This window comes from Girardinichthys multiradiatus, chromosome 3 (assembly GCF_021462225.1).
Source record: "Girardinichthys multiradiatus isolate DD_20200921_A chromosome 3, DD_fGirMul_XY1, whole genome shotgun sequence".
In the NCBI taxonomy this organism is placed as follows: domain Eukaryota; kingdom Metazoa; phylum Chordata; class Actinopteri; order Cyprinodontiformes; family Goodeidae; genus Girardinichthys; species Girardinichthys multiradiatus.
The window spans coordinates 48,705,670-48,719,184 of NC_061796.1; the positions used below are offsets into that span (position 1 = coordinate 48,705,670).

Below are 13,515 nucleotides of genomic sequence, written 5' to 3' on the forward strand. Positions count from 1 at the left end.
GTTCGTTACTGGATGAGGTGGAGAGCACGTAGTCTGATCTCCTGCTGCATGACAAGAGTCCGGTGGCTGTCCAGAGGAGAGGTGCTGAAACGTTTTGCTGGGAGAGATGAAAACTTCCATGAGCAGCAAAGAGCTCACCTTTCCTGAGCTGGAACAGCCAGAGTAGCTGGAAAAGCTGCACTTCATGGTGGACATGAGAGCGAACCTGAACCGGCTGAACCCAACTCTTCAGGGGAGAGGAGGGACATGCTGGAGGAGGCGTTAGCGTTTGAGCGCAAACTGACATTTTTATCAGAGATTTACACAGAGGCACACTGTCATTTCCCCTCTTTAATGGAACAAGCTCACAGGGTGATAAATTCAGAGTATTTGCAGTCTGCAATCACCACCATGGAAGCTTCGTTTGGGAAACGACTCTGAGTTCAGAGAGGAAAAAAATACATTGTCCTTCTTCCCCGTCACTCCCCTGACCATCGGTCCGTCCCTGTTAAATGTGACTGCATTTACAGGTGCAAGTCAACCTGATCTGGAGGTGCAGCTGGCTGACATAGCTGACAAAGACACGTGGGCGTCCAAATTCAAACGCTCGACAGAAGATCTTGAAGGTGTTGCTCGTCAGAAGGCCACTCTTGTTCAGATTCACAAATGGAGCGATATTAAGAACCTTCCAGAACCAGAAACATGGCCTGCCATCCCAGACACCTGCATAAAGACGAAGAAATTAGCATTTGGAGTCCTTTCGATCTTTGGATCCACATTTGTAGCTATACGTTAAAGACAAACAACGCTCACGCCTCACAGACGACAGTCCTGTTTTCTACATGGATAGTTTAAGTTCAGCTTTTTAATTCATCTGAAACAGACCTTAAAATCAGCGTGTTGCTTTTTTTTGTTACTTAGAATTCAAAATGCGTTCATTACATAAATAAAATGACATTTTCTCTGTAGCACTTCATGGATTTCATAAGCAACACACTATAGTTGTTTATACAACGTGTAAAGATAAGAAAAAAGAATATACACAGTGTCCTCATCCTGTTTTCTTTTCCGTGGAAACCGGGTCCAAAAGGCTCTTTGGGTGTTAAAGGTCGCCGACCCCTGGTATATGGTAACTACGAGCTCCTAGCATGGAGACAGAACATGTAGATTAGACTGTGTATGGAAAGCTGTTTATGCAATAATGTGAGGACAGTTTATTTGTGGAGTGTCAGCTTTAAAGGAAGAGTTTAAAAGCGAAGCATCACATGAAAGCATAAAACATGAGATGTAATCTGTTAAAATGACCTAATTCAAGCAGATTTAAGGCTAACCGTGATGAGAAGTGACCTTTAACCTTTATGGCTAAGCTGTAGCAAACAGTAATGTTTACAATGAAGCACACAGAGTCCAACAGAATCTGGCAGGAACAGAATGAGAACCATTTCCTGAAGTGTCTTCACCGTTGGCCCATAAGCTCCATAAAGCCCTGCAGGTCTCTGTTCAATCACACCACCAGTCCACCTGCCAGCGAGCCGCCCAGGACTGCCCATCTCAGCACCTGGACAGGTGAACCCACACATGCACAGGGAGAACTTTTAGGGTGTTTCTTGTTTGATGTTAATTTTAGTTACAGATGTGAAAAACAAACCAAAACGTTTGGATATTAACCTGTTAAAGTGAATTAAGATGAAATTTCTCCATAAAAACCTCTGTGGTCCGACACCAAGAAAGAAGCTGGAGGGAAATAAACTCCGGCGTCCTGCAGACCAACTGATTCCAGCAGAATCTGAACTTTTACAAGATTGATTTGACATTTTATTCTTTTAAATCAAGTTTCTGTCTGAAGTTTCGATGTTTAGAACAGAAGATGGTTCTTAAAATAAACATCTAGATGTGGAACTAAAAGCCTTCTTGTTTCTTGGTTTTGGTTGGGTTATTTTTTTCCCAGCATGCAGTCTTGCTCGCATACGTTCTTTTTATTTCTATCCACAGATTATTTTTAAAATGTTAGTAATGAGTTCGTGTCTGTGGTGACAGGTTCTGTTTGTTTCTGTCTTGATGTGAAAATACTTTCTTGTAATTGAATCTGATCGTTTGTAAAACTGGGATCAGCGGGCCGATAACTGGGACAGAAGTGACGTTGACCGTAAACAGAACATATGGGCACCGGCATTTCTAGGTCTAATACTTTGTTCTTTTTTTTTTTTTTTGCACATACAGTCCATGAATCTGTCTGAAATATTTCACTTTTATTTAATGAAACCCTGCTGAGATATTTAAACTTAGTTGCAGTTCCTGCAGCTGTCCAGAAGATGGAGGTGTTGGTGTTTCTTCTCCAGAACCTGCAGCAGCTGGCTGCCCCGTTCTGACCCAGCTGCTGTTTGGACCAACTGTCTAAGCTTTGACTGAACACACAGATTAATGTTGATATGGTCCATCAGAACCATCTGCTGGGACTATTACTTTCTCTTGAAGGGTTCTGGATGTTTGTGTGCTGTGCCTCATTTTTATCACATGATCCGTTTTATTACATTGAAGCAACTTTTTAGCCCAGGAAGTTGAAACTTTTCCTCCTGTTTGATGCTCAGCTTCCTGTCAGCTGACTGTTAGTGTGGGAACCTGAAGGAGACATTTGAAAACAGAACCTACAGACAGATGGAGCCACATTAGAACATGTGGGCTTTGCTCACGGTTCCAAACCTTCTCAGTAGATACTAAAGAGTGCATTCTGCTACTGACTTGTTTATTGGCTTGGGTGACGTTTAATGTTTCTGACTCCGACACGAAGCTGATCACCCACAGTGGGTCTGAGGTCTGGGCTGCAGGAGAGGACCACTCCATCCTCTCCACCTCCAAATCCTGTTGGTGGTTTCTGATAAATCCATTCTGTTGGAGGCAGCAGCAACATCTTGGAGGACAGAGGTTGGTCCTAAAGAGAGGGAAAATGGCTCCAGAATCTCATCGTCGTAACTCTCTGGAGTTAGGTGGCCTCTAATGATAATAAGCCTCGTTTGTCTAGTGAGGAAGATGCTGGGTCACACCATCTTTTGGGTTGGCAAAGAGGTTTTTCTCGCAGCAGCCTCCTTCCTACTCAACCCACAGATGTTTTCCTTCCAGATGTTGCTCCGTTTAGAGGGGAAACGATCAAGATTTCCTTCAGTCTGACATTTATCACCAAGAAGCAACAACCAGAAATCTGTAGATACTGAGTTCTCCTGGTTCCTGGATGGATCAACGGGTTAAACTGTTTGTGCCGCTCTAACTTCCAGTCTGCTGCTTCTCATGCTGGTGCATTGTGGGAAACATAGGATCCAGCAGGCTGACACTGTTCAGACTCAGATAACTGGCTGTTGGACATGTTCTGGACTTGATGTGATCCTGTCTGTTCAGCTCCTCCTCTGAAGATCTGATCATACTTTTGAAGGTCACCTGTTTCCTGATGATGTTGACCAGTCCAGATCTTCACTGATGAGTTGTTGAATTCCAAACACAGTCGGGTTCTGATGGTGTTCTTACAGAACATCGCTAACAATAACCTGAGATGATCACTGGGCTGAACACACACAGTTTTACTGCTCAACATGGAGACTTACTGCAGGAACTAAGAGAAACACCAGTGAAACCAGTCCGAGGCCTGACTGCAAATGTCTCCGATCAGAACCAGTCATGCTTCAGTCAGTGTTTTAGACCTGATGCAATCACAAACAACCACCAGGAACGCTGTGAGGAACCCATCAGAGATTTAACTTCAACAGCTTCCAGGAGGTTTTCCAGAAACGGGTTTAAACACGAGTTCAGAGAGCGAGGGACGAATGTTCCTCCCTGAGCTCAGGCGCTGGGGGTGGAGGTGGTGGTGGAGATGGAGGGTGGAGATAAACAGTCTCTGGATGAGGAAACAAACTCTGTGAACTCAGCTGCTGCTGGCTGAGCTCCATCTGGTGATCCTGCAGCTTCTGTTTCTGTCTGCTACTCCCAGATCGGCTCTGCCCGTCACCGACCCAGTCCACAGGATCCATGGAGGATCAGGAGCATTGTGATCTAGAGAGGAAAGGTTCCGCTGAAGTTCTGCAGCTGCTCCATTTACTGGATTTAAACAGAAGAACCTTCAGAACATTAAAGATGTTCTGCTAAATCATTATTCTAAATAACACGAGTTCTTTCAGTTTTGTTAAATTCCCACAAATATTTGTATCTAGATCATCCAAGTTCTAGAGAAAAGGAAACTCCAGTCGGGTCCTTCTGCGACACATCAACACGGAGCTGATCCAGAAACACAGTGGGAATCCACTTCATCAAAAACCAGTTCTGGGTTCTGCTGGTGTAGCGGTCAAGTGCCCAACCATGTGCAGAGGCTGTGGTCCTGGGTTCGAGTCCCGGACTGGCGACCTGTACCCTCTTTCCTGTCTACCTACTGTCGAAAAATGAAGGCCTCTAGTGCAGCAAAAATATATAAAAAACCCAGTTCTGATACTGAGTGTGCTCCCAAATGGTTCCGTGAAGGATACCAACAGGACGGACCACACGGGTTTCACTGATAGGCACTTCAGGAGTGGTTCTGTCTGGTCTCAGCTGCAGATCCAAAACTAACCAGAACCAAGTTTCACAAAAATAAAATGTTACTTTAAAGAAGCAGTGACCCTGAAAACCAGAACTGAACAGAACCTGGATTATGTGGAACATTCCATTTTTTATGGAGAAACTTCAGCAGAATCCACCAGAAGTGGTTCTGATGGAGAGATTTAGTTCCATTAATCAAACTGATCTTAAATCAGTTCTTGTGTAACATGTATGGAGGTCAGAAACAGACAGGAGAACCTCCAACAGAACCATATGGTCCCAGTCTGAGCCAAGTATGACCGTTTAAAACCAGTTCAGCCCAGGATCCAGTGTTTCAGGAAGGTACCGCCACAGGAATCTTCTCACACACACACACACACACACACACACTCGGGAGAGAGGAGAGGCCTCTGATTGGCTGCTGTAACACATGGCTCCTTATATGGTCATCAGGGCTGAGGGAGCGACGGGTTCAGAGGCTGGTTCCGAGAAACACTGAACACAATGTCCTCTCACACACACACACGTTCTGGACAATCTCAAATACCACACGTCCACACTGACCGTATGCATGAAGTTCAGAACCTCCTGTTGGTTCTGGTTCCATACCATCATCACGCGTGTGCAGCTGTCAGAACCTCTGGAACCAGGATGAGGTTTTTACCCACTTCAGTAATAAAAGCTTATTGATACTAAGGAAGATCAGACGGTGTTTTGGTATTTGGGTCATGCTGGTTCTGAGAGTTCTGTTGTAGCTGATTGTGTCCTCGGGTTGGGTCGAATGAGGTTCTGGTTTTTGTTTGGATTCCTCCAGCAGCAGACTGCAGTTATGTAATGTTGCTTCAAATGGATGGTTCCATCTGTGGTGGTGGGGGGGTTCGGTTCAGGTTCTGATGAAGGGTAAACAGCCCCCGAAACCCTCCACCCGTCCCCCCACCAGATGGTACGGTCCAGACGCGTCACCCATTGTTTACAAATCAAACGACTTGTTTGTGTGCGTTGAGCAGAGCGGCCCGGTTCCGTCCGGTTTCATTCATCCCGCTGAAATATGCCGTGTCTGAAGGAGAACTACCTCGTGCTGCAGCAGTCCGTGACCGTGGACCCTGCGGAGGTGGACGCGCTGGTCACGAAGATCGAAGAGACGCTGCAGCTCCACGGACCCCCGGGGGGGCACCAGAGGACCGGGTTCTGCGGAGCGGCGGTGATCCCAAACCTGAAGCAGAACCCCCGCAGCTGCTGTTTGAAGATTAGGAACCAGCGGGGAACCTATAGAACCCGCAGCCCGTACCAACTGTCCACCCATGTGGACCAGGACTGGGACCAGATAAGGCCGTGGAACAGGACACGAGTCCCAGTCCGGGTCCAGGAGGAAGACCCGCACCGGCTGCTACAAGAACTGATTATCTCCGGAAACCTGATCAAGGAGGCGGTTCGGAGGCTGCAGTTCTCCCCAGACTGCAGAGACCTTCCCCGTGGTCCGGACAGCCTGCCCTGCGTCTGACTGGGAGAACTGGGAATACTGGATTAGAACATTTTGAATCAGACTGGATCCAATGGGAGTTGTGGTTCTGTTTTTATATAACACGTGTCTGTGAGTGTCCAACGTGGGGGGGGGGGTCACTGTGCACGCGCCACGATCACGTGCACAGAATTCTTGAACAATCAGACATCCGGGTGATATGCGGGGGCGGGGCTTAAGCAGGTCGGATGTGGCCTCACGTTGAGACGTCACCTGCGACGTCAGAGACTGAACCTGTTTGGACTTCCTGCAAAAAATGATTTACTTCCTGTTTGTGTGTTCAGAACAATCACGTGACTGCTCCGCAGCGGAGCGCCTTAAGATTCCTGACTCATCAGGATTTTTATTGTTTTATTGTCTTATTAATAAACGCTTCCTGTTTTCCAACCGGAAGTTTAGCCTTCTCTGTTCTAGCGCTGAGTTTCTCTCTCTTCCTCCTACACACACACTGCAGAGACCAGTCTGACTGCTCAGGCTGTAGCGCCCCCTGCATGGGGGACAGAACTGGACCTGGAGGTCGGGGCCATTATTACCAAAGATCCGGAGAGTCTCTCAGAGAGCTCCTAACTTGGTCTCAACATTCCTGGGAACGAGTCTCTTCAGGTTCTCTGCTGGGAAGAGGACTTCCTATCTTAGTGAGGAGGTGTGGTTGACCCCGTTGCAAGGGGTGACGCTGTCTTTTGAGAGCTGTGATTGGTTGTTAAAAGAAAACAAAAAACAGACAAATGTGCTCCCAGTTTTCAATGGAGAAAAATGATAATAAACTAAAATCCTCACGTTTCTATTATTTATTGATCCTTCCTAATATCACCTTACTAGAGGTTGACCTTTAACCTGTCCTGCTGCTGAAACTATTTAATTTCCCACTAGGGGGATGATAAAGTTAATCTTATCTCTATATTAATAATTATATGATTGTTCTAGAAGTTTCTGTTCTCATTAACTCGACTGTTTAGGAGGTGGATCTCTGCACCATGGACCTGGTAGCGTTTTATTCATTCACTGTTGTTCATTGGAGGAGAAGATCTCTCCTTTCTCTCTGTCTTTCCTCCATCTTCTCTGCTTCAGACACTCTTAGGATCACTAAAGGTCCTCCTCACTGCTCTGAACATCTCCTCACGTTAGGAGCTCTCTGGAGGCTTCTGATGATTCCTGAATAACTTTAATCTAATTGAAGAAAAACTAGAGAATTTGAGAAATTCTCAGATTAGTTTTTTAAAATGTTAAACATTTAAAACCAACTAAAATCAAACAGTCACCAACAAACAGCCCAATCAGTCAATCAGAGCAGCTTTCAGAAGATCCTCCGGGTAGAAAAGAGCCTCTAAGGTCTGATGACACATGAAGCCCAACAGGAAAATAACCTAACAGTGATTATACCTGAACCTGGTATGTTCTAACCCGGTTTGGAAAATCAGCAGGCATGAGGAGAAAAGCTTCAGAGCGCGTTCCCAGCAGTGATACATTATACTGGTGTGTGTTCACTCCCATTAATGGTTTAAAGCTTCTATTTCAAATGTCCAAAGCTGAATCTGAAACAGCATTTAATTGTGGTTCTGAGTTCAGTGGAACCTTAAATCAGAGTGGAGCTCAAAACGCTCCTCTACGTCCTGCTGTGGTGAAACATCTGAGATAGTCATTTCACATGTTTCCAAAAGAAAGCTGCTTAACTTTCCTCCTGAAATCCTCGGATACTAAACTTCCAGGACCGGCTGATCAGGACCAGTCAGATTCAGCAGCATTAAACAGAATGACCTAGAAGCATTTCTGATCAGATGACAGTGAATCAGATCGGACCTGCAGGAGCCAGCTGAGCTTCAGTTCCCACTCAGACTCTGTTTCACAGTGAATTAGCTTCCTCCCACGCCGCCTTCCTGCCGCTGTGACATCATCACAACACAACTAGAGAAGAATGGCAGCTCTGAAGCTGGTAGTGGGTTTTCTTTTCAAAAAGACTCAATTTGGATCTTAGCTGTGTGTGTTCTGTTTCTTCTTCCTTAGTGTGATGTCATCACTACATCTTCCGGACCTGGTTCTTGTAGTCTGGTAAGACCTTCTCACCTGTCTTTGGGTCTGTTCCACTATCTGATCAGGTGAGTTATTAGGACGAATAGGTGCAGTAACATTGTCTGTCCAGCAGATGGCAGCAGGAATCTTCAGGTTCGGTTCGGGTCTGGGCTCCTCCAGCAAGGAGGACAGATAGGAACTCATTGGTGGACATCTGTAAAGGTTCTCCTCAATCTGAGAAGCTTTTACTGTGAAAGAACATTCATTGGACTCCATGATCACTCTCTTGATCACATTTCCGATATTTCTGGAAAATTAATTTTCTGTTTAATGTGACTGATGATGGTGAACAGTTGAGCTTGGTTCTGTTCTAACTGCCTTCAGACTGTTATTAACGGTTCTGACTGACCCAGATCATTTCCATCATGCTCTGATTCAATGGCACTGGGCTGTACTGGTTTAAACTGGACCTCAGGATGAATTAAGTTTTTTTGTGCAGAGTTCCTCTAACTGTCACCTGAACCTTCTGCTCTCCACCTGGTCCATCTTTCTGACTTCCTAATTAAACCACAAGTGCTCCCATTTATCCTGGAGAACATTGGTGTTGAAGGTCTGTAATGAGCGGGACGGCGAGGAAGATGGAGGAGGATGAGGGGTTCCCTCAGCAGAAGGTTGAGGTGTGGGTTGTTTACCTGCAGCTTCAGACCTAACCCAGTGGGAAATGTAAAAAAGCCACCTTCTGTGATCCTCCAGGTTCTGGATCAGTTCTATCTTAAACTTGCTTCAGGATGAATCCATATTGGACTGCATTTGGACCTTCTTGGGGTCTCATCACATTGGTCTGCAGATCCTCAGTAAACCAAATCCATTTGACCAAAAAAATAGAGTTGATCCAGATGATAAAATTCCTAGATATTTCCAACACACAGGTTGGTACAGTCGGAAACTCCAGCTCTCCAGTATGTTCAGGACCTGACCCAGGGTCTCCTCCCAGTCTGGATCATTTCCAGACAGAGGCATCTTGAAATTTGGAGTCTTGTGAAATGGAGGAGCTCTTTTACCTATGATTTACAGTCCTGTAGATCTGATCATGGAGGGCAACCGTGATCATCAACTGATCTTCACAGGTTCTTCACAGGTAGATGGAGGGTTGCATGTTGACCTGCCTCAGATAGCATGGAAAACTGACCAACTGGTTCCTCTGGTTCTCGTCCGCTGTTAGACCCACATTACTCAACCTGGTCCAGTGTGATGCTCTGATCTGGAGCTTTGAGCAGTTCGTCTCCTTTGCTGCTCTGAGACCAGAACAAAACGGAGCCCAATATCAGATCAGAGCAAGAACAGATTTACTGGAGCTAAATTTGGACTGAGGCTTGGAGCCAGAAACCTTCTGAGGGATAATCACCAGAAATGTTCTGCTAAATCAGGACTGTGTTTCCTGGATTCTGAGTCATGAAGGTTCTGGCTGCAGACAGGGATTTAAACTCCTGCTTAAGAGCAGACATCATGATGATGATGATGGAGATGCTGTGAGGATTTTAGTTTATTAGAGAGGACGGACCACCAGTCACTTTTCTGACAACATGGAGGAAGTTCACATGCTCATCATAATGTTGGATGAAGGTTCTGTTTCACCTGGAGAAACTCTGATCTATCTGATGTTTCTGTTCATTTCTGCAAATATCAGGAACGAATGGACCACAGACAGAGAGGGAGACGGGGACACACAGCTGACCCGGCTCAGACAGAACCGGGCTCTGCTGCGGGATTCCAGTAAACCTGAGCTATTTTCCACAGCTGACGCTTTGGACTTCAAACATCCTTTAGCTTTCTGTTGAGCTGAACTGGGAGTTCTGATAGAACATCAGTCCAGTCCGACCTACTGACCGTGCAGCTGCAGAGAATGACGAAGATGCTCAATCTGGTGTCTTCTGAAGTTCTGCACAGATCCGTTTTCTGTCATTAACACCATGTTAATGTCATGTTTCATAAACTAAAATCTGGGTTCTGATGAGGCCCATTTGTCAGATTAAAACTTTTCAGGTATTAAACATCCTTCTCATTTGGCTCACATCTATTAAAATGGTTTTATTGGTCTGATGTTACATTCTGATCTTAGATGCTGTGTTCTCATTGGCTGAAAGCAGAACATCATAATTACTAGAATTAAAGGCTTAAAAACATCTGTCTGTGGAATTCATCTATATAATGTTTCACTATTTTGTTTTCACTGATTTATTTAGTCAAGAAAAGGTCAAAGGTCTTGTGACATCGGAAAGGAGGAAGCCGAGGAGGAGGAGAAGACTCTGATTGGTCCGTTTGTTTATGAGACACTGACTTTCTGTTGCTCCTTTAGTCTCCTGCTTCCTCCATTTCAGATTTTGTTTTTATTTCACCTCTGGCTGTGGTGACGTTTGACCTCTGATCCTCCTAACTAGCTCTGGGATCGACGACTTTGAGTTGTAAATGGACCGTTTCGGTCCCTGAGCCACTGCAGGTGTCATTAGGAGAAGCCAGGTAAGAGATGAAGGCAGCTAGGCGGGTCTGATCCGAGGGGGAGTGGGCTTCTTCAGCTTGAGTCCTCTCTAACACCATCAGATGGAGTCAGCATGCTGCGTTCTCTTTGTAGCAGCTTTATCCAACATCTCAACAGCTTGGCCTCTCTGATCCTGTCTCCAACCTGAGCTGTCTCCCCGATGAAGATATGAACATCTTTGCATTAGAGCCACTAACTTCTAACCATCCACTATTACAGCCAGCAGATCTACCTTCCATTTAGGAAACCTCTCCTTCCGTCACCCTAACGCTCATCTCTTTCCGCTCCACCCTGTTGCAGTTACTGCTTTAGATGTTTGGGCCCAGGTACTGAAACTCTTGTCCTCCCCTGTCTCCTCAGAGCATACCTCCACATCTCCAGGCTCTCCTCCATTGGCTCACTCATCTGCACATACAGAGAGAACCACTGCGGACGTCTGACCACCTTCATGTTTCAGTCTGGATCTGTGAACTTCTTAGTGAAACCAACCAGCTGATCAAGGGATTTTCTGCTGTGAAGATGCTGAGATCATTTAACTTACTGTGCAAAAGTTTTAGGCAGGTGTAAAAAAAATGCTGTCAATAAAGAGTGCTTTCAGAAATGAAAGTTTTAATCATTTATTTTCATCAATCAACAAAATGCAGTGAATAAACAAAAGAGAAACATAAATCAAATCCATATTCAAATTCAAAAATACTTTATTAACCCCAAAGGGAAATTAAATGTTGTAGCTCATTATGTAGGTTCAAATCAAATCAATATTTGGTGTGATCACCCTTTGCCTTCAGAACATCATCAATTCTTCTAGGTCCACTTGCACAAAGTGTTTAAAGGAGCTCGGCTGGTAGGTTGTTCCAAACATCTTGGAGAACCGACCACAGATCTTCTGTGGATGGAGGCTTCCTCACATCCTTCTGTCTCTTCATGTCATCCCAGAAACACTCCATGATGTTGAGATCAGGACTCTGTGGGGCCAGACCATCACTTCCAGTAAGTCTTGTTCTTCTTTGTGCTGAAGATAGTTCTTCATGACTTTGGCTTTATGTTTAGGTTTGTTCACTTAGCATTTTAGTAATTGATAAAAAGAAACAATCGTCATTTATATTTCTGAAAGCTTTCTTTGTTAACATCATTTTTCACACCTGCTTAAAACTTTTGCACAGTACTGTAGACTGAGCAGAATCTGTGAGATGTCACCTAAACATTTCAGTTTCTGAATGTGGTTTTAAAGAACCCCAGACTCTGAGCAGCTTCTTCTGTTAAACACCATGAAGCTGCGAGTTGCCTAAAGGCTCTGATCCGTTAACTTAGCCGGGTAGCAGTAGTTCCAGCTGACCCGACTAACGGGACTCCATGTTCTCCTGCTGCTCCGCCTGGATTCACAGCAGAAACAGAAACGTTGTGGCAGCAGCTCTCCCCGCTGCAGGCTTCTCCCTGACATTTCCAACGTGCTCTCTGACCTGAGAAGAGAGCTTCTGCTGCATGACTGAGCTGAGGAGTTAGAGCAGGAGGCTCCTAAAGGAGGTGCAGAGCCACCCCACAGATGCATGCTGTTGGGACCATACAGCCATGGATTTCAACTTAAACTGGTACGGACATTCCTGGAACTTTTCAGCCAGAAAAGGGGATAACTGCGGACTTCCTGTGGCGCCATTACCCAAATAAAAGCACAACTCCGAAGGGGGAAGGGGGGTAGCAGAGGACGCCCCAGTGATGCCACTGCCCGTATAAGACCCCCACCCTTCCCACATATCGCTCTCTTCCACGCGGCCTTGCAGAGAGACCGGATAGGAGAGGAAAGCGCGCTGAGGTCTTTTGCTGGTAAAAAGACATAAATTCAACTGGATCCGAAGCCATACGATCATCGATCATATGCAAAGTTAAGTAGAATGAAATACTGTCTGTATATCCGGTATTTTCATTCCTGAACGGGGAAATTAAGGTGTAAGAGTTGCTTACATTTTCTCTTCGAGGCCCCACAGAAGCAAACCTGTGTCAAGGAGAGATCCCGGTGGAGAAGCTGTTTCTACAAGCCCAGTCTGAAGGAAGTTACTACGGCCTGCACAACCGTGTTACGGTAACGAACAGCTGGGCAGCGGACAGGCCGAGCCGCCAGCTCTCCGGAGCTAACTCTTTTGTTCACACAGCGAACACAGAGGTTAGCTACCGAGCCAACCGCTCGTTGACTGGATACCTTCTTCAAACTTCGCCCTTGGACAACATTCCCTCAACATGGTCAGAGGTTGGGTTTGGGCAGATTAACAGATATGTTTAGGATGAAATGATCTAAACGTTTTCATGTTATGAAGTTTGTTTTGTGGAACTCGGCTATCTTTGTGCTAGCATGCTACCTGTAGCATGCTACCTGTAGCACACAGGCCGGTTCGTGTTCTTTGTAAAGTTAAGATAACATTTATTTAAAGGGTGGTTTTAAACAGAACATTGCTCATAACGCGCCGTCCGCGCTTATGCATTTTAACCCTTTTATTAACCTGATATTTTAAAGGTGTGTTTGATTCTGTTGCTAAGCTATTAGCTTCTTTGTTAGCCCAACGGCTAACCGGTAAGAACACGTGTGCTAGCATTAAGGCTAGTCGACAGAAAGGTTGTTGGTTTTCAAGCTAGTGAATAATAGTCCCTGAACATCATTTACTAAAGTTGATAACTAAGTAAACATCATTAAGCCCCATTTCTCCAGAAAGATTTGGCTCTTTTCCAAAATATTCCCTTAATAATATTTATTTAAATATTATTTCAACAACTAAAGGCAGCTAATTAGACACCAATGTGAAATGGTCATCCAGAAGGTTGGTTTTATTCAGCAGATCATTCTTTAAAACATTATTTTATTAAAATAATATTTTATCTGATCTTACATTGTGAATGGTTGTCTAAACGTTGCTGATTATTGTCTAAG

At 45.1% G+C, this 13,515-nt stretch overlaps 2 protein-coding genes across 2 annotated transcripts in view; one reads left to right on the forward strand and one right to left on the reverse strand.

The window, feature by feature from the left end:
- LOC124865538 (mothers against decapentaplegic homolog 4-like) overlaps positions 1-5,229 on the reverse strand; it is a 32,816-nt gene extending 27,587 nt beyond the window's left edge. The window contains exon 1 of the mRNA XM_047360711.1: positions 5,101-5,229. The gene's annotated coding sequence lies outside the window, so the exon portion shown is untranslated. The remainder of the gene's footprint in view (positions 1-5,100) is intronic.
- A 355-nt stretch (positions 5,230-5,584) lies between these two features.
- Positions 5,585-6,442, forward strand: LOC124865542 (glycogen synthase kinase binding protein). Its single transcript, XM_047360717.1, has one exon. The coding sequence runs from the start codon at positions 5,585-5,587 to the stop codon at positions 6,035-6,037; it is 453 nt and encodes a 150-aa protein (XP_047216673.1). The 3' UTR covers positions 6,038-6,442.
- Positions 6,443-13,515: the final 7,073 nt, after the last annotated feature.